Source organism: Myiozetetes cayanensis, unplaced genomic scaffold (assembly GCF_022539395.1).
Source record: "Myiozetetes cayanensis isolate MyiCay16 unplaced genomic scaffold, myiCay2020 scf1, whole genome shotgun sequence".
Taxonomy (NCBI): domain Eukaryota; kingdom Metazoa; phylum Chordata; class Aves; order Passeriformes; family Tyrannidae; genus Myiozetetes; species Myiozetetes cayanensis.
The window spans coordinates 71,763,753-71,783,929 of NW_026086604.1; the positions used below are offsets into that span (position 1 = coordinate 71,763,753).

A 20,177-nucleotide genomic window follows, 5' to 3' on the forward strand; every position below is an offset into this window, starting at 1 on the left:
AAATACAATACTAAGCTAATTTAGGGAAGGTAGTAAGAAAAAAACCCTAAAACCTACAAACCCCTAGTATCTTTAACTCATTTTTAAAGAGGGAAGTCTTCCATCCTGTTTACCATAACAGACAGAAACTTAGAACAGACTTTGCTAGCACAAGATATGAAAATCCTCTCCTCCTGTGTTGATGTTACCTTTCTGAGGCACTGTCTACAAGGCTGTGTATCAATGAGCTACAGCTGGAAATCAGCATCACTTTATACCTTCCCTGAGCTTAGAACCCTCTAACTCCATGTGTGTGTGTTAGTTTGTATTATGTTCACGGAAGTATTCAAAATGGATAAAAACAACGAAATTGAATTTAATTAGTGAAGGGCATCACTTACTTTTTATTTCAGTCTTTACAGAAGCCTCAATTTATCCCCAAATTAACTGTCCACTTTGCTAATCCTCTCAGAAAGAGGCAAACCAATTTTATTGTAAGTAATGGTCTTAATCTCTCATTATCAATGTGTTCTTACTATATTGTCCTCTCTGATTAAAAAAAACCCAAATCTTACAAAGTGCTAAAACTCCTATATGGAGATGTTCAGTGACAATAAGAATGCCATCTCAACATTTGCTGGGCAAAGTTTCACAAAAGATGACATTTAGAAATTAGCTTCTGCTTTTTGGTCTTCAGTTCAGACATTATGAGTGGACTGCAAACTAAGCAGCCTATTTTATCACACCCCTCACGAGCCAAATTTTTATTCATTTAATTATTTCATCAGAAGGGTTCCTGGAAAATATTTGCAAACCAGATAAAAGTAGCAAAGCTTGTAAGTGTGGTTAGTAGGGACTGCAGGACTTAGGGCTTCAGTGCAATAGTTATTATGGGAGAGCATTTCTCACCAGCTCTCAGTAGCTCACCAACTTGCAGACATGTGGAATGCCATCAAAACCCTCTTGTGGGAAAAGACTTGAGCACTGGCTCTGCTTGAGTTGCTGCATTAATTACCCCTGTGCCTGAAGTGAAACAATTGGCATGTCCACAACATTATGAAAGGAGGTGATAAAATGCTTACTCCATGATGTTGGCTGGCTTATCCAGAAGGATGAAGCAAGCTCAGAGTACTTCAAATATATCTCTCTATTGCATATCCTCAGACTGAGCAAAGAGACCAAATGATCTTCTCACTCCTAAGCAAAGTATCTTCAGATTTGATGCCACGTTTCATAAGATAAAGAGGGAAAGCTGCAGAAGTACACCCAGCCTTTCCTTCTCTATGCAAAGATGTGTTTTTACATGTCCCTTTTTCATATTGCCTTAAAAACAGTTTTAAGAGGAGAAAAGCTAGTCAACATACAGATCAAGCGATGAGCACCAAAGAGTATTATTTTATTATCTCTGGTGGAATTAAGCTAGCATACAAACTCTGTGTTTCTCATCCTTCTTGGGTAAATAAAACATCATCTTCTATCATTAGTCACCACAACTGTAAGTGGTGCTACAGAATTGTCACAATCAGCTTTGTTCTCATGCTGAGACAAATAATATTTTCTGTGGAGCCAGACTATATGAGTTTTTTGAAGTACACATTCAAAAAGGACTATCCAGGATTTTGGATAGTTGACAAAGCCACAACAGAGGTACATTCTGGTTCCCATTGACACCTGTGGCCCTGTGATTTTTTCCAGTGGGCCCACACAGTTCAGGCAGAATTGGCTCCATCTCTTCATATTCCCATGCAGTGAATGCACGGGCATGCTCTAAAATACATGCAGTGCCACACTGGCTTAGGGGACTCTTCTCAAAAAGAAAACAGCTGTGCCACTGTGATATTCAGCTCTGCACTGGCCAACAAGAAGGAGACCCATTATTGTCAGCTGGGCTTGGAGTCAGCTCAAATCTGGTCAGCAGCACACCAAGACTCAGATCATACTTTATTACAGTGTCTGCCAAGGTAACACTTGTTACTACATAAATGAAAACTGTTCTGAAATGAAATAAACCCCACAAAGTCTAATTTCACTTTCTTCAGAGTATTCCACATAGCTTAAACCTCTGACAGAAGGAAATGTAAATTAACACTGCCTAACCATGAAAACATGAGTGGACATTTAATTTTCACATTAGGCACTAGCTAACAGCAGGTATGCAACCTGAAAGGAATTAAAATTACCAAAAGCTGGGAAAATAATCAGTCATTCAAAATGTACTTGAGATATTTAACACACCCACATCGAAGCTAGGACCATTCAGCCTAGGAGGTGGCACTTGATAATTTTGTCATTGTTGCTGAGCCTAAGAATATCATAAGATGCAAAAAAAGGTACTGAGGCACATTCATTCTTTTCAATGTGTGTATAATTTCCATAAACAGTAAATTAGTAAATTACAGGAAGAGTAAATTTCTGCCATAGCAATAAGCAAATACTTTTAACTTAATGACACCCAGCTGATTTGCTGGGGTTTTTTTCCCTAAAAAACCCCTTGTACATTCATGTTACGAGAATAACAGATGGTAATTGAAAAACAGGAACTAAATTTCAGCTATGTTCTAAGTTAGCACACTCTGACATATCTGTCCAGTATTTCCAATTTGTATCCAAACATGAAGTCCCACTGAAACATCAGTGAGTTTCCTTGTTTGCCCAGAGATCAGATAAATAGTATTTTGAAGATGGATGTTGACAGATCACTTTTTGGCTATCTCAGTGCAAAATCAATACATTGGGAGTTTGTTCTGCATTTGAAGGTAGATTTTCGCAGAGTAGCTCAGCATCTCACATCAGATAAAACGATGCAGGAGGGAGGTATGCCACCAAAGTTGATTGTATGCTTTTTTAAGTACAGGAAAGCAAAAAGTATCTGGAGTCATGCTATACTATTTTTCAGACCAGAAAAAGAATACAAGGGGCATTCCATAACATCAGTTTAAAAATAAAATTTAAGATCTTAATCAGCTTGGGCCCAGAATGAACTTCCAGAGCTATGTGAAATTTGTAGCATCAGTTTGGTATGTTGAAATAATGCTTTTACAAGGAATGCTGAAAAAGCATTACACTTCAGAGTGCTATTTGAATGTCACTGCTATAATTAATACAGTATGACCTTGTATAAACTTTATAAATTTGTTCATGAATATGCAAAGTAGGAGTAACTACACTGTGAAGAAAAAGTGGGGTGCTTAAGTATCTGACACAGCTACACATTTAATTCTGTTGGTACTTTTCCCTTGAGTATTTTCTGAATAAAAATATTACAGCAGTAATCAGAGGGCATGATCTATTCATACTAAAATGTCTTTCTCCCCCTGTGTCTTAACACTAGATTTCAGCTACATTTCTGAACAGCTGTAACATTCAGGAAGGAACAATCTCTTTAATATCTTGCAGAAATTAGCCTTTGAAACTTTAGGCTTAACTGGGATGCAAATGTTGTGGCCTCTCAGACTGGCTTGTGACTTTTTTTCAGGACTGGACCTTTCAGCTTCTTAAAAAGGTGAAATACACATGCCATAGCAGACTGACTCTTATTCATTCCCTATGATTTTTCCCATTTTGTGGCTGGAAGACTAGGAATACAGCTGTGAATATTTACATAAGCTAGTGAAAATCTTAGGCCTTTTTAGAAATACATCTTGCATAGTTCATGCTCGTGAAAGCAGCCTGTCTGAAAGTTTTTGCATCGGGGTGCCTGAAATTTGACATTCAAACTCATTATCAACATCATCAAAACTACAAATGATTTTCAGACCTGGTAAGTCAGTGATAGTCTAGAAATACTCAAGAGCCTCTAAAAACTAGGATCTTGTATTGACATCCCCTCATTCAGAGGACTGGAGCATTTCTCCTATGTGGATAGGCTGAGGGAGCTGTGTCCTGTTCAGCCTGGAGAAGAGAAGTTTCCAGGGAGGCCTCATTGTGGCCATTCAGAAATTAAAGAGGGTTTCATAAAAAATACGGAGATCGATTTTTACATGGGCTTATAGCAATAGGACAAGGAGGAACAATTGCAAATCAAGAAAGGGGAGATTTAGACTAGATGTTAGGAGGCAATTCTTTACTGTGAGCATGGTGAGGCACTGGAACAGGTTGCCTAGAGAAGTGGTGGATGCCCCATCCCTGGAAGCGTTCAAGACCAGGTTGGGTGGGGCTTTGAGCAACCTGGTCAAAGGAAGGTGTCCCTGCAAGAGGGTTGGAACTAGATTACCTTTAGGGTCCCTTACAACCCCAAAAATTCTATGAATCTTTGATTCACTTCTTAAAATTCATCATCTACAAGTAATAGAGAACTTCTGAGCAAATGCATTTAAAAGTAAGCAATATGCCATTCAGCTTTAACCTGGAAAGACAAGGTGTAGAAATTGTGATCAAGATACCTTCTTTTACATTAAATTGGAAATTACCTGGTAGTTATTTGTACAGTACATGCCAGGGAACCTTCTCAGTTTCCTCAAAATAATGGAAAGTTGACACTGGCCCCCCTCCGTGTTCTCCACAGTTTGGAATTGCTGGGACCCAGATGCAAAAATTATACAATTTTAGTAAGAATTTAAGTTTTAGTGAAAAGGGATTGAATGTCGCAAAAATCAAGGCATTAAAGTTAAGCTTTTCCTTGATTTCTTGACAAGGCCTTCCTCTGCACTGTCTTCCAGCTCCAGGTCCCAGAGAAATTCCCAAGATGAGGAGAGCTCTCAGGAGCATGTGTGCTTTTCCATGATGGACACATCAGTATTGCCAGTATAACCCTGAAGCTTAGGAACTCTCTAACTTGATTCAACATTGTAGTTATGGCCAAATAGTGTTAAATTTATTAGTGGTGTGCCACTTGGTAGATAATGCAAAATACAATGTATTTCAGCACATATAACTTCACATAAAGAAGCTAGATACTTGCCATCAAATCTTCTGATCTGATTATTCTTGGATGTTAATTACACCAGCTTTGTAATTTTAATAGCTCAAAATGTATTAAAAAGACAAGAACAGTGGTGATCACTCCTTTCTGCATGATAAGACTGGATTTGAAGAGCTTAAGAGGAGGAAAAATTGCAGGTTTGGATTTGGAAATAGATGAACCTGTCCCAGTATCTCTCTAGGTAGTTTTCTCTCTCCTATGCCTCTTGCTTGCTGGAACTGCTTGTAGTAAATGTCCCTCCCTTGAGTATGCTGCCAGTGAAAATACACAATTAGAGTTTTGTCCTAACTTTGGATTCTGACAGGCTTCTTTCTGACAGAAAGTGTGGGCTTTGGACAAAATGGCAAGGTCAGCCTTAGAAGAGCTCCTGGGCTCTAGAAAAGCATAAGAAGTATTAAGATGGGTTGGTGAGTTCAATATGCCTATATCCACCACAGAGTCCAGAGGGATGGACAAAATGTGACTGTTTTGTTAATAGGAGAAGTATCATAAAATCAGCAGCAAAGGTCTTGGACCTGCTGAATGAAACCATCTCCATTTATGCTCAACAGAAAATATTCAGAGCTTGCACCAGTCAGTAAAGATAGAAAGGTTTTGCAGCTTCCACAATCAGCCTTTCTATATCTGAATGTATATACACATAAACACACATACACATACATACATGTATCATTTCAGTCTTTTCAGGAACATGTTTCATATATACATATGTGTCTTCATGTATGTTTTTTTAGAAACTAATCAGATGATAAATAATACAGCCTGTGTTATTTATTTTAAGCTGCCCTCACGTCTCATTTTGTCAGGATGCAGCAGAATGTTCTATTCAAAACAGATTACAAAAGGTCCTAAGAATAGGAATTGACAGACTTTGGACGCTTAGAAAAGAACTGGAGGAGAAATAAGATGGTGAGAAAAACACATTAGCTGTATATGTTTGTGAAATGGATCATTCACACATAAATCCGTTAAAAACATTTGATACTCAGGCTTCACAACTAACACAAATTGTTTTAATAAGGTAATTTTTTCCTTCTAAAAGTTGATCTATTCAGAAAATATTTTTGGGTCAGTTATACTCAATTCATGTTTTAAAAACACTTTCTTCCTTGGTTGTTCTACTCTGGGAGCTTGCTACATATTTATTCAGTTGAAAAATAATTAAAGGTATTTTGTGAAAGGTTTTACAAGTAAGACAGTATGAAGTATGAAAAGGGAAAAGGTATGGGGCTTTATAAACAAAAAAACTACTTGAATGATTCTACCATACAGTTTCTAATCAACTAATGGTGTGAAGATAAATATTTTAATAAGTCTACAATTTTACAATTGCCCCTGAAGTTTCACAGTATGATGAAAAATAAATAGAACATGGAAGAAAGAAAAATCATTTTATGTTTTTGCATCTAAACCCAGAGTAGAATTTTAAACCGGTAAGGTCTTAAAATTCTTTAAAGTCCTCAGATAATATTCTGTTAACTCAAATTCATCTTAAATTTGGAGAAAAACAAGGTTCCACCAGATTGTACATCAGGACAAAACCTCTTGAAAATATTTTTGCCTGGGACTTTTTTTAGATAAGTCTCTGGACAGGGGTCTATAGTCTTATGATAAGTAAGCCTGAAGCTTCAGGTTAAGAGAATACTATGCAATGCCTCTACCGTTGCTTTTTAAATTTCTGATTAGGGATTGCAACCCCCCCATAAACAACTGGCATTTTAAATTCAGTTTTCACCTGATCATCACTAATAAGTGAATCAGAAACTATAAACCAAAGATATGGTATTTCCTGAGCATGAATAACGCAGTCACAGCTGAAATCCAAAAGGAAAAAAAGAAGTCAAACTTTACTAGAACTTAATGAGGTAAGGTACTAGCATCACAGTGGGGAGGCAAGTAAATTGGGTGCTTACTCCAACACATGTCACATTGAGGTCTGGTAATTTATGAAAGATGAATATTTAAATGTATAAATGATAGGTATAATGTTGTATTTAGATCTTTGAATTATCTAAACAATTTCAAAGCATTCAAGCTATGTAAAATTAATTAGTACAATATTGTATTAGAACTATTTTTTCAAATCAGAAAAGTATGCAAAGTGCAGCTTTTAAATAACATCTTTAAGGAACAGAGAAAATAACAGGAAAAGGGGGTCTGATACTGCTGCTGTCTTTCATATGATCTCATAATGATTTCAGTTGGAGTACTAGGTGACTAGAGTTGTAGATTAGTTATAGTCTATGACTGGTTAGAAAAGATAATGAATGCGCAGACAAGAATACTAAAAATTGTAGATAATAACAAACCTTTTAATTGAAAAAGCGTAAGAAATTCTCATCAAATGGAGAAAGGTGACGATCAGCAGAAGGAATAATAGTGTGTAGTGAAAAAATCACAAAACAAAGGTCTGACTCTTCCTGCATAATGGCCACTGCAAACTACTTATTATCATTGTATATGGGACAGATTATATTACAGCACCTCTCATTATCTGAAGTTTTCAACAGTGAATACACAGACAACCAAAGTCACAGAAGACTGATTAAAATCCAAACCCAAATCCTGCTGGCATATTTACTAGTATTAAACCTATGTAGTACAACCTGAAGTCTCTAAAGTCTGTTAATATTACATATTCAGAACCATTTGTCAAGTATGCTCAATATCACTACTCTTCCTCTGCTACTGAGCATTGTCACTGATAATCCTGATACAACTGAATTTTAACTGTGTCCCCTCAAAAATGAACTCTAGCAAAAGCAGAAAAAGAAAACAGCAGAGGACAAAAAAACCCCAGAGTCTTAGAAAAAATTCTCCTATGGAAGATGACAATGAACTTCCCATTTACCAGATAAACACAACACTATCTCAGCCAGCAATCACATTACATCTTCTTGATTTACTTCCCTTGTCAAGTGAGATCTTTAAATGGAAATGTGAAACTTGTGCAAAGTCCCAAGTGGAAAGTGTGAGAGCTGTTCAATTTATTATGGGTGGTGAGTATTTAAGAAATGCCAGCTAAAGTACTATCAGAATGGAGCATGCAAGACTCCAATCAACTCCACAGAACTTTATGATATTTTTTTCTATCATTCACGGTTTCCACCAGCTAACAGTCCCATTATATTACATGAATTCAACAGAAGAATCTAGTTACGGTCTCAGAGGTCAGCTTCCACTTTTCTCTCTTGTAAAAACTCAAACTTGACATTTTGCTTAGAGAGAGATATCTTCAATTGCAACTGGGGAAAAGTAAACAAGAAAGTTCCCGCTGGTGTGAAGTAGTAGTAAGTTTCAAACCTCTCCAAATGCTCTGGCTCTGCCAAAGAGCATCCATACAAACTCAGTGGGATGAAACTAACTTAATAAGATGGATGGAGGCCAAATAAATATCTGAAGCCATTAGAGAGGATATAGAGATGCCTTTGGGAAACAGGGAGGGTTTGATATTTCAAAGATATTAAAAAGCCACACTACGATTGAAGGGCCTGGTTTTAGAAGGAAGACCAACCTGTTCAGGACAGCATTTGAGCTGCTGCCACAGATATCTGGGAAAGACTCAAGAGTTATAATATGCACAGTCTTTTGCAGGCAGATATGAGCTTATTTTGCACGAGCTGACCAGAAGCCATTCTGCTATGACAGCATACCATCAAGCACTTGGTAGTAAGCCTTGCTGCAAAGCAGTGTGTATTAGATTAGGTAACGTACCATTCTCATGTGGCCCCAAGTCCTCAGGCTGACTCAGAATGCAGGCTACAGTAAGCTCACATCAGTTTGCAAATGGGCGTGCACATACACTCACAAGAAAAAAAAAAAAAGAAAGAAGAAAGATTTCAAGACCAATGTGCAAATGAATCCATCAACCATGAGGTAGGAAGAACTGAGATTTGCAGGATCAGGGATGAGCATCAGTCCCTGAGAAGCAGTTGGGAATAATTAACAGGAAGATGGAGTTTACAGTGTGGGGAGATCAACACCAGACACACTCAGTCAGAGAAGGGGTACTGTGAAGCCCCAAATTTATAACAGATGCTTCTTTTCAGAGGCAGCTCTTTAACTGAGATATGTTAAACATTGGAAATGTGAGACGTACACTGTGGTACAGGTATTTGTGAAATAACTTCTGTCACAGCGATTTGAACACTTTTTTTCCTAGTGATTTGAATGCAATACTCATTTCAAAGTCAATACAACTCAGATACCAATAGCTGGCTTCAGTCATATACCTCAAGATAGCCGGTATTCACATAATCACATAAGCATTGTCCAATACAAGCATATTTCCAGCATATAAGTTATTACCTTCTATCTTTCATTCTTTTCTGATTACATATAAACCACCGATAACATTTATTACTTTTTCCCTTAAACTTTTCAAATACTGCTTTGGAAAGGGAGAAATTTTGTTTGATGAAAGGCTACAAAGACAAAAATGTGCTTGCTACAGATATGTAAAAGATACTATTTTACTTTGCCTCCTATCAATTTATTTTTTTTTATTTAACTGTTCAGTGGATGATGTATGCTTTGGCTGCAGCATACAACATAGATTGTATTACTGATACATACTATTCCCTGTGTAATTTCCTGTGATGTATGTAAAAATATTAACTAATCAATTTATGTGTCTCTGAGATTGATTACAGATTATTTTCTCCAATATACCTGGAGAAAAAAAATCAGTGCTTGAAAGAACTTGGCTAATATCGTAAAATATTTCTAGAAAATGATATGCATTGGAATTCAGAAGTTGCTATGACTCAATTCTTTAATAAGATTTTGTCAAAACCAAAACTCTTTTTACTCATCATATTTTTATTTTCACGTTTACAGGACTTTTAGGAATGGACAGATCAAATTGCACATATTTATATAAATGCACCTTGGCATTGCATATACAAGTTTGGCATACAATTATAAACATAAATAATTATCATACTTGTTAAAGATCTATTTAAGTCTTCTAGTTGGACAATATTACACTGGTTGGTCTCTTATTGAAATTAATTTCTTATCTTCACAGAGTAGAAAAAAATCTACTTTGTATATTTATCATAACTCCAGCAATGGCATCTGGAACTTTAAGACCTTGCTTTTTGTGAGCATCTTCATTACTTTTTGTGCTGATTAAATTGGGCATAATAGTGAGAACATACTGACTTCACTTAAGCAACTGGGGAAACAAGACAAATCTACAAGGAAGAAAACATACGTAATATCCCAGCTTGGATGAAAGCAGCTAAGAAAAGAAAAATAGAAAACCCCGAGCAGCCTTTCTAGAGATTGTTTTTGAATGACCTGCATCTTCTTTTTTAATTTTTAATCTTTTTTAATTCTAACTTTAAGTTTACATCACTGAAAGTCATAAACTTTGCTGACATACACACCAATCACTTACTTTACAGATGCCTAAGAACGAGAAATATCAATTCAAACCAAAGCAAGGTAAAGCAGATGTTTTGCAGTACTCACCTTAGGCACCCTGTGGCATTGCGCAGCACCTGTGATGAATGGAGCTGTATTTTATGATCATCCTGGAGCGGAGAGTTTTCCCATCCAGAGTGAGGGATGATCACTGCATTGGTCAACACTGCGAGGGCATCTTGGATAATTGGCATTTTCAGTGCATCACAGGAGGATAGATTCCAGAGAACTCCTACAAAGAAATAAAAATACTAATAATTAACATAAAAAAAAAGTTTAAATAGTTTTTGTTTTAAAATACCCAAACCAAAACAATATATTTCACAGCATTGGTGTGCTTAATTAGGCTGTTTCTGTCAAGAATAAACCAGACTACACGTAAACAGGCTGAATGATACATGCACGCTTTTCCAGTGGGAATACAGCTTTGAATACACAACATGTAGTCACAGCAACACTGGAAATTTCTCAGAGCTAAGCCTAAAAACTGAGCAGCTGGTTATAATCTAGGCCTACACAGGTTGTGAAGCACATATGAAATGAAGGAGTATCACAAAGAACTTTTTAGGGCTTGGTCTTCAGATATCTTCTTTCTAAGAAAATTAATAAAAACAAATAGTAGAAAACAGGTTCTGATTTATACCAAAATTTTGTGATCTTCAGTGTAATGCAAGTAACTGTCTAGGCTAGTTGGTACTACAAGCAAAAAGACTTCCCCCACACCCTGATACAGCAGTATGGTATTATCCAAGCCTTCAACAAGTAATTTTTTTATTTTGTAAATATTTTACTATACAAATGTGCAGACAACTATTGGTTTTATACAGAAACAAGCTTAATGGTGCAACTCACAAGGAGATTTACAGAAGGTTAAAAAAAACAAACCTCCTTCTCCTTCAATTCATAATGTGCCAAAGAAAAAGAAAAGAAATCAAGAGCCAAAGCTTTCTGAGCACACCTGCAAAGATCAAGGCCACTGCAGATGTGTGATACAGAAAGCAGGCAAGAAATTGCTGGGAACAAAAGACACCCTGCTTTCCACTCCTATGTATATATTTGTGTATTTGCTGGGAAAGCACATTTGATTTTTGTGCTGTGCCAAGAGCCTGCTGCTGCTGGGCAGCTACTAGTGCTTGGGGAAGCTGGAGGGCAATATGTGGTTCTGAAGAACCAATGGTCTTTATTTCAGGCTGGTATCCTTGTAGGAGCAGCTGGAAGAGCAAGCCTGCCTTTTCATCACCTTCCCCTTGACAGCACCTGTCCTCCTCTCTAGAAACCAAACTTACTCCTCCCTGGTCTCCTTCCAAAACGACAGTAGCTTGGCCCCATACGTGACCTTGAGTGGTAAAAATGAGTTTTGACTTTATGTCCATCAAGTGTTCAACCAAAGGAGAAAAACCATTATCATCATCATTGTATATAGGTTGTTACAAGTATGAACATTACAAAAAAGTGCGAGTGAGTGGTAGGGAGTGGAAAATGTTGAAGGAAGACCTTAGGAACATGGACTCAGACATTTATAAATATAAGCAGCAAGAACACCACTTGCTCAAGGCTTTCTTTAGCATTCTGTGGTTTGACAGAGCAGTGTAATTAACAGGAATCAACCTACATTTTTGGGTTTCCCTTTAAAATTAACTGCAGTTATACAATTTCATGTTTAAATTATTTTATATGGAACTGTCTGCAAAGATGATTGATTATGCAGTTTAATGGAAAAAAATTGATCAGCATACTAATAAAACAACCACATTAAAATAATCCACATAAGGCAGAGAGACTTTACCTACAGACCAGAAAAAAAAGCAGAAATAAGAATATTGTTCTTATTTTCATTTAAGAATTGCTAATTTTTAAAGAAAAGAGCCTTTGTTTAAATTTTGTTCTGAATGTCTTTTTGAAAAGGAATTCCACATTTAAAGGACCTTCATAAACACATTTATACTCATTTTTCATGACCTGTTCTTGGCAAGCATTATTGGTACGTCTACTGTTATTGAAATACCTAGCTTTTTGCTGGTTTTAGTTAGTAAAAACAACAATGTGGTTGCTTTTTTTTTTTTTTTACATTTATCTAGACAGACGTAAATGATATGCATGGTATAAAAGCAAAGATTCAGAATGCAAATCTTTCCCCTTTATGGGTTTAACTTAGTTCTTATGCAAGACAAGGTGCTGCACCTTTGTGAAGAAGTCCTGTTTTGAAAGTGAAGCAGCAGAGTGCTTTGATGGCAAAAAACCCAGTATTTTGGGCTTCAAGAGCTAGTCATGAACTGGAAAAGCAGAAAAGAATATAAAAGAAGTGAACACAAGAGACCTGTCTAGCAAAATGCTTAGAAATGCATATGTCTACAGTATTTTCTATTCACTTCAAGTTCTTGCTAATTAAAAGCAAACTTACATAAACATCATGGTAATTTGGTACTGAGGAACAGTTGAGATGCCCAGAAATATTATCTAAGCCCTCTTTCTCTATGGTTTCACAAACCGGAAATTAAACCTTCAGAGTAAGAGTCTAATAGGATCACCAGACTAAAATAGTTATAATTCTACCTTCTCCTAAAATGCTTTGAAATCAAGGCAGAATCAAGCAAAATGGCACTGCCCAGTAAGCCTGGTGCCAGCTTCAAAGTTTTTGTTCCTCAGAGTTTTAAGGTGTGAGATAATCTTCTTCCACCCTAGAACAATGAGTTTTATCTAATTTTAAGACCAAATACTACCGACCACATGAATGAAAAAAGCCACCAATTTTCTTCTGACAAGTTAAAATTTATTCTCACAAGCAGTAAGTCTGCTACTTGCTGAGGTTGGCATTCTACATGCCTCATTGTTACCTTCCTTAATTAAGGATTTGCAGTTATGAAAGGGCACAGGCAATTCACTTCCCATTGTTTGGGCTGAGGATGACCTGGAGCTAGATTTATGTGGGGTCTGAGATAATGATCCATTGCCTTGACTTTGCAAGAGAGAGTGACAATAAAATAAATCTTTTACCCAAGGCCCTTTGCATTATGGAACTACCTGTTCACCACATGACTAGGAACACACTTTTCAAGAATGCACATATGACATATGCTTTAAGACTACAGTAAAAAGCTGGTTACTGAGCCACTTGACACCTTACTCTGAAAGCCCTGACTGAACTGGGTTTCTGAGCACAACAAGCAAATCTGCCAACAGCCTCAGAGGTGTGTTGACTGCCCCCTAAAGAATCTGCATGTCATCAGATGCTCCCAGGAAGGGAAGGAGCTGGACTCACCAGTGATTCTTGAAAAAAGGTGGGACTCAGCCTGCTGTATATGTATGGGAAGAGAGCGGTTAATCCAACAACTCACTAGTCCAACTCAACAGTTTAGCATTTGCAGACTGACTCTCGTAAGAGATACGAAATAAAGAATAAATCAGAGTTGAACATTTCTCACTCAATCACTTGCATTCATAGTATATTATCTCCTTCTTGCTTTTAAAGCTGTGAGGCATTCAGAGTAGGCATTTTGTGTCTCCATTTGCAGATCACTTTAGGTTGTATTGGATGCTTTGCAGAAAGAGAAAAACAGCTATACCAGACTGAACATATCTCTATTCACAGGTTAAAGTTTTTCACCCTTACATATAACAACTTGAAATACAGTGAAAAAGCATCTTGCAATCTCATTTTAAGCTTAAAACTGAGGAGAAACTGGTACTGAAAGTATTCAGTTGGTTCCAGTTGAAAGATGGATTTTGGATTGGAGTATCAATTACCAGTCTAGCAGATACCAGATGAAAGACTTTTTTAAAGGAGTGTACAGGAATGCTTGCTATCGAGATCTTACTGCATCAAGTTACATCTTCTGGAATAGCTTATCAGAGGATATGTGTCTGTTATGGTCAACAGGTTATTTATCACATTAAACATAAATCACCTTTTCTAAGAAGGTCTTCCACAGATAACAATCAAATTTAAAAAATGGTTATAAATTTGGAAGAAATTTGAAGACAATTTGTAATTGTCCTTTTAAAAGACATAACTGCACAGATATAGTTCATAAAGAAAACTGCACATAGATTCTAAAATCTATTAAGGTACTTTAGGTTTGTTGCCACTGGAAGAGGGAACTGAGAGAACAGAGAACAAGAAAAGTTTTTATTTAATTTTCTCTTCAGCACAGTGCAGGCTGATGAGATGTTACTACTGCTAAACAGACAAAGCCATACTTTCAGCTTAGAACCAGCAGTTCTTCATACATAAATTACTTTAAGTTATTACAATAGATCCCGCATCACTTACCCTAAAGAATCAAAGCAAAATATTTATAAATTTGACACCACTCAATTTAATAGAGCAGTCTCAGTCAAAATGCCATTTAGCTGTAGCTAAAACTCATCCTGATTAAACACTTCAATGCATTTTTTCCAGTGCTTTAGTCAAAGTGGTACTTACATAGGTATATCTACAGTCAGATATAACTGACGACCTGATAACCACATTCTTCTCAATAAGGGATGTTTAAGTCAACCTTAAATTTATATTATGGTTTTGCTTATTTAATATTCTTTGTAAATATAAAAATTCAAAGGTCTTCCAACACATCCAGGTTTTTCTTTTCCATCATAATTCAATAGTTTGGTCATGGACTGATGCAGAAAACCATTTGAGACTGCTGGGAGGTTGCATCCCAGGAAGAGTGAACAGAGCATTGGCAGGCTTTTTTGTTTATATGCTGAAGGCACAGGGATACTACAGGGAGTCTCCCTCATGAACATGACAGTTAAGATTGAAATCTAAGTGCTAAATACTCTGCACAGAAGCCAAGCACAAGGGATCTTTTGCTGGAGTCTTTAGGAAAAGCATTTTCTACCCCAAGCTCTCAAGTGCTAGAATAGTCATTTGCTGGCAGCTTTGGCACTGGGATCCCCCACTGTAACTGCAAGGCTGCTCTGCAGAGCTGGATCCACTCCCTGGCAGCAGATGTGGGCTCCCAATATATTACAGAGCTTCTGCTGTAGATATGTTGAATATCAACTACAACATTTCTTAATATAAAGTGCAATAAGACTTCACAACCAGCTCAACCGTCAAGGTGAGGAACTGGCTTGGTAACAGATTTTCTGTAGGAAACAAAAAGTGGCTGATTTGAATTCTGGCACCTGAACAACTCACAGCTCATAAGGCAGCTCCTTAAAACAACACCGTGAAAATAAGTTTAAAATTGGCATAAAAGACAAGGAATTTTCACCAATTTTCTTGAAATATTTTTTTATTTGTTGAGTGAATACCTATGCAAGCCTTCCTGTAATTCAGTTATTTACATGCAGAGGTGGTTTTTTTACAGAGCTGATGTAGGAAAAGTCCACATTGAGAAAGACCAGCTTTCAGTAAAAGTCATAAGCAGACAAAAACTTAGGGAACACTGAGGAAAGCTGCAGTGAAAAGAATTTTTTTCCCTTTGCAGACATTCATAGCCTTGCAAATTTAGGAAGAAATTCTTTACAGAGAGGGTAATCAGGCATTGGAATGGGTTGCCCAGGGAAGTGGTGGATGCTCTGTCCCTTGAGGTTTTTAAGATGAGACTGGATGTGGCACTTAGTGCCATAGTCTAGTAACCACGGTGGTAGGTGGATCAAAGTTTGGACTTGATGATCTCAGAGGTGCTTTCCAACCCATCTGATTCTGTGATTCTGTGAAAAGCTTCCACAGAGGAGAAGGATTATTGTGGTCGGGTCTTTGTTGTTTATTTACAAACACAGCTTGATCTTGACTACATATAAATATACACTACATATAGTATAAAGAATATGAACATTTCCTCTGAAAAGCTAACTTTTTCTTTCTCAATTATTGCTCTTTTCATTCCAAAATTACATCTCCAAAATTAGAGATTTTATTAAAACAAAAAGGAGGGACCAATTTTAATATTGCTTAAAACTAAATTCTGTCCAAATGCTATTGCATTACTAAAAAAGTCTGTATTCATCTCATGGGACTGAATTTTTGACCTAAGGTTGCTCCTCTCTTTCTGCTGTACACTTCAAATTAACACATAAGGAAGAACTGTCAGACAAGAACATTAGACAGCTATTAGCTTTCATGTTAAACAGTAGAGGAATTACTACAAGAATTGATTTAAGTTACTGTGGAAAGATCAGTGGTTCCTGCCTAACTTGCATTCTAGCTGATGAAATTAAAGAGGTCCTACAAAACACAGAAGCCACACCAAAAGCAATTTATCCTAAGTGAGAGAAATGCAGAAAAATATAAATCAACTGCTTTCAAATAAAACGTTATCCTAATATATGACTAACAGCATTACCATTCCCAATTAAATATTTATTTAAAAAACAAAGAAATCAAACAAGGATGGATATATGAATGGAAAGATTTATTTTCAGTGCTTACATATTTTACTGAGTATGTTTGATAACAGATCCTAATACAGAAAATAAAAATTCTATACTTAAAGCTGATCATTAAATTACATCTCTAAATACAAAACTCCTTTTTGATAAGAACCAAATAGAAATTTAGTCCTATCTATAAAGTTGCATCTATGTGTAAAATGAAAGACTCGGTGTAAAGTTGCTAAAAAAAGAAAGAAAAAAAACAAACAACACTTATTTACTAGCCAGATTGTTTGTTACCTAGGAAAAAGACAGCACTGAAAATAGGATTATTTGGGATGGAGAAATGGAGGTTGTCCTTTGAGCCTAAAAATACTAAATAAATTTTTTAAGAAATAGTGTTCATAGTGAAAAAAGTAATTTGATCACAGACTGAACATGTTTCACCATATCCTCAAACTTTCATTTTGCAAACAAAAAAGTGAAACATTCTGATCTGTTTCTAAACAAAATTATATAGTTTATATATTTAGAATATATAAATTATATTCAAAATATAATTTAAGTATTTTGTGTTGGAAATCGCAAACATATCAAAGTGGTTTTAAACTGCAAACATTTTAATACTCCATCAAGGCAAGGGCATCAAAATTATATGCCCAGCTGAATTTTTCCAAAGGATTATGACTTGCTGAAAAAGTTCAATGCAGCTGTTATGTTAAGCCATATGCTGCAACAGATGTCCTCTATTTATCACTCCAGATTACCTTGTTTGATATTTCCTCTTAAACTTAAGATTTGACCAAAGTAAAAAAAAAAAAAAGAAAAACATTTATGTAGTATATTAACTTGCAAATTATTAAATCAGTTTCACTGTCACATGAATCAAAACAACTTGAATGAATTTTTCATAGAAGACGTATCTTACTGAATGTACAAGGGAAAAATAGTTACTTCCCATTTAGAGAAAAAAAGGAGAGCAAAAAGGGACCACCCTGGCTCTTGTGCTGGCACTGAGGGTGATAAATGCAGGACAAGTGAATGGGAACTTGCCTGTGAAACAGGGAGAAGGAAGCAGCTGTGATGGGAAAACTGATGAAACCATCCATAAGCAGATCCATAAGAGACAGAGGAGATGGACTCCCATGCCAGGGCCATACCACTATTCCCAGTCCTTGGCACCCTATTGACTTGTTCTGTCTCTCCCTCATTCACGTCTGGGAAACACGTACTGTGAACCTCAGGAAGGTGTTGTACTGTTATTTAACAGTATGTTCCCTTTTACCTATAAAAAAATCTTTGGACGTAACACCTTAAATGATAAACTGGAGCCCCAGCCTGTTGCGAAGAAAGCAGGACAAAAGATCTGAGAATGCATGCATTTTAAAACCTCTCCTTATTTAACTGGGAGCAGCAGGGGGTGAAGTAGTTAACCTGATAATTCAGAAAAACTTGAGAATGGATTTCCATGAAGACAACAGATTCTATTAGTGGGTTTTCCCATTTTCAGAGCCAAAACAGTAACAACATATTGAGAAACAGGACAAAGACTGTCTTATAATTAGACAGTAAATTGTAATAGATTTGGTGTAAAATGATGCAGTTGAACTGTCAATATTGTTTGCCTAAGTGTTATTTGATAAGACAGCATCATTTCTGAAGCAAAATTACACAATTTATTAAATTACTTTTAGATTTGCTGTTGTCATGGCTAGGCTTCATGAATGAAGATTTGAGAAGGGCTCTACCCACGCTTGCTACAAGCGCACTGATGGCTAAAAAGGCCAATGCGAGATAGACAAGTCTGGTTGCAGAAGGCACAGCAGAAAGACTCCCCAGGTGATATCGACGAGACGCAATTCTTTCTGCGTTGTCTTTTCTCCTCGAGAGTGATCCTGCGTGTGTTCTCAAAAGCAGCAGCAGCGTTATAGATGGTGTGTCTCCAGGCCTCCCGATTGGAGGCAAGAGTAGACCAATGATGATGATCAATATGCCCAAGGCTGAGGGATTGTTTCAGGCAGTCCTTGTATCTCCTCTTCGGGACTCCTCTCTTGTGGCAGCCAGTGGCCAGTTCCCCATAGAGCACGATCTTAGGGAGGCGGTAGTCCTGCATCCTGGAGACGTGCCCTGCCCAGCGCAGCTGTGTTCTCAGCAGCATGGCCTCAATGCTCGTGACTGCTGCCTGTTCAAGGACAGACATGTTGGTCACATAGTCAGTCCAGTGGATGTTTAGGATTGTACGGAGGCAGCGCTGATGGAAGCGTTCTAAGAGACGCAAGTGGTGCTGGTAAATGAATCGCGTCTTGTCAATATCACCTGGGGAGTCTTTCTGCTGTGCCTTCTGCAACCAGACTTGTCTATCTCGCATTGGCCTTTTTAGCCATCAGTGCGCTTGTAGGAAGCGTGGGTAGAGCCCTTCTCAAATCTTCATTCGCGAAGCCCAGCCATGATGATGGCCTTAAGAGTTTCTCCCATAGTGGGGGAATATCCAGTTCAGTTTTCACTGGTTGTTGTGAAATGTACTGAATTGCTGAATCTTGAACTACACAGCTGGTACTGAAGAGAGTTTGAAAGTGTTCATTTACATATGAACTATAAATAGGATGTGTTTTGTATGACTTTGGAATTTCTTGAAGATGTCATAGCCTATAGGTTGGAAATCAGTTTCCCAACAACATACTGGTGTAAACTGTACAGCCTTTTACCTTCCTGTTCCACAAGGAAAATGATTACAAAGATTTGATGCCTCTGCAGTAAGTGGTTCCCCACTGGGTTCACGTGAGGACTTAAAAAACTCTCAATTAATTCCTGCCCTGAATTTGTTTGGAAATCACTTCCACATTTCTAAAAATGATGGCAATATTTTCTGTAGGTGATGCTAAAATCTAAAATTTAAACTGCCACACTGTAGAATCATAATGTAAAGTACAACAGCATTCCTCTTTATATGGCTCTGACTTGTTATAGCATACCCAGTGAAAATGAAATGTCAGCTTATTAGTCTGGAGAAGCACAAATAGGTACGTTAAGTACTTTCTGAAAATTATAAATATGCAATAGAGATCTTTGTAGAATCTTGGTAAAACCTTAAAGAACTGATGACTGGAGTGGAAAAAACAGAGAAGTCATGTAGCCCACCTGTCATTGCCATTGCCAGTAACAGGCCAGAGGGTTTGTACTACCTTGGTGAAGCTGAGTTGCTTGAGGTTGTGTTGGGGCACTTGGACCTTCAGTTTGATTAAATTTAGCAGCTGCTTCTGCAGACCAGGGTAACTTCATTCCTTTTGCTTTTGTTTAGCTTTGATAATGGTGTAGCATAAATCTAATTTTATCAAGGCAGCAGTAACGAGTAGTTTTTCTTAGTTCACCGTATCCTTGGTTTCCTGTTCTCCCCATAACAAGACTTTAAATGTAACAGCAAGGAACATAAACTAGCCTATGAAAAGTTTTGGCTGTGAGATTAAATGCATTGTTGTTACAGCAATCTGAGACTTGCAGGGGATTTGATGGAGTTTGTCATTTTATA

General features: G+C 37.0%; 1 protein-coding gene across 10 annotated transcripts in view; it reads right to left on the minus strand.

Moving 5' to 3' along the window:
* CTNND2 (catenin delta 2) overlaps positions 1 to 20,177 on the minus strand; it is a 629,651-nt gene that overhangs the window by 121,820 nt on the left and 487,654 nt on the right. For all 10 annotated transcript variants that reach the window (XM_050328005.1, XM_050328001.1, XM_050328022.1 and 7 more), the window contains one exon: positions 10,379 to 10,562. In XM_050328005.1, the coding sequence (XP_050183962.1) occupies positions 10,379 to 10,562 (184 nt within the window). The remainder of the gene's footprint in view (positions 1 to 10,378; positions 10,563 to 20,177) is intronic.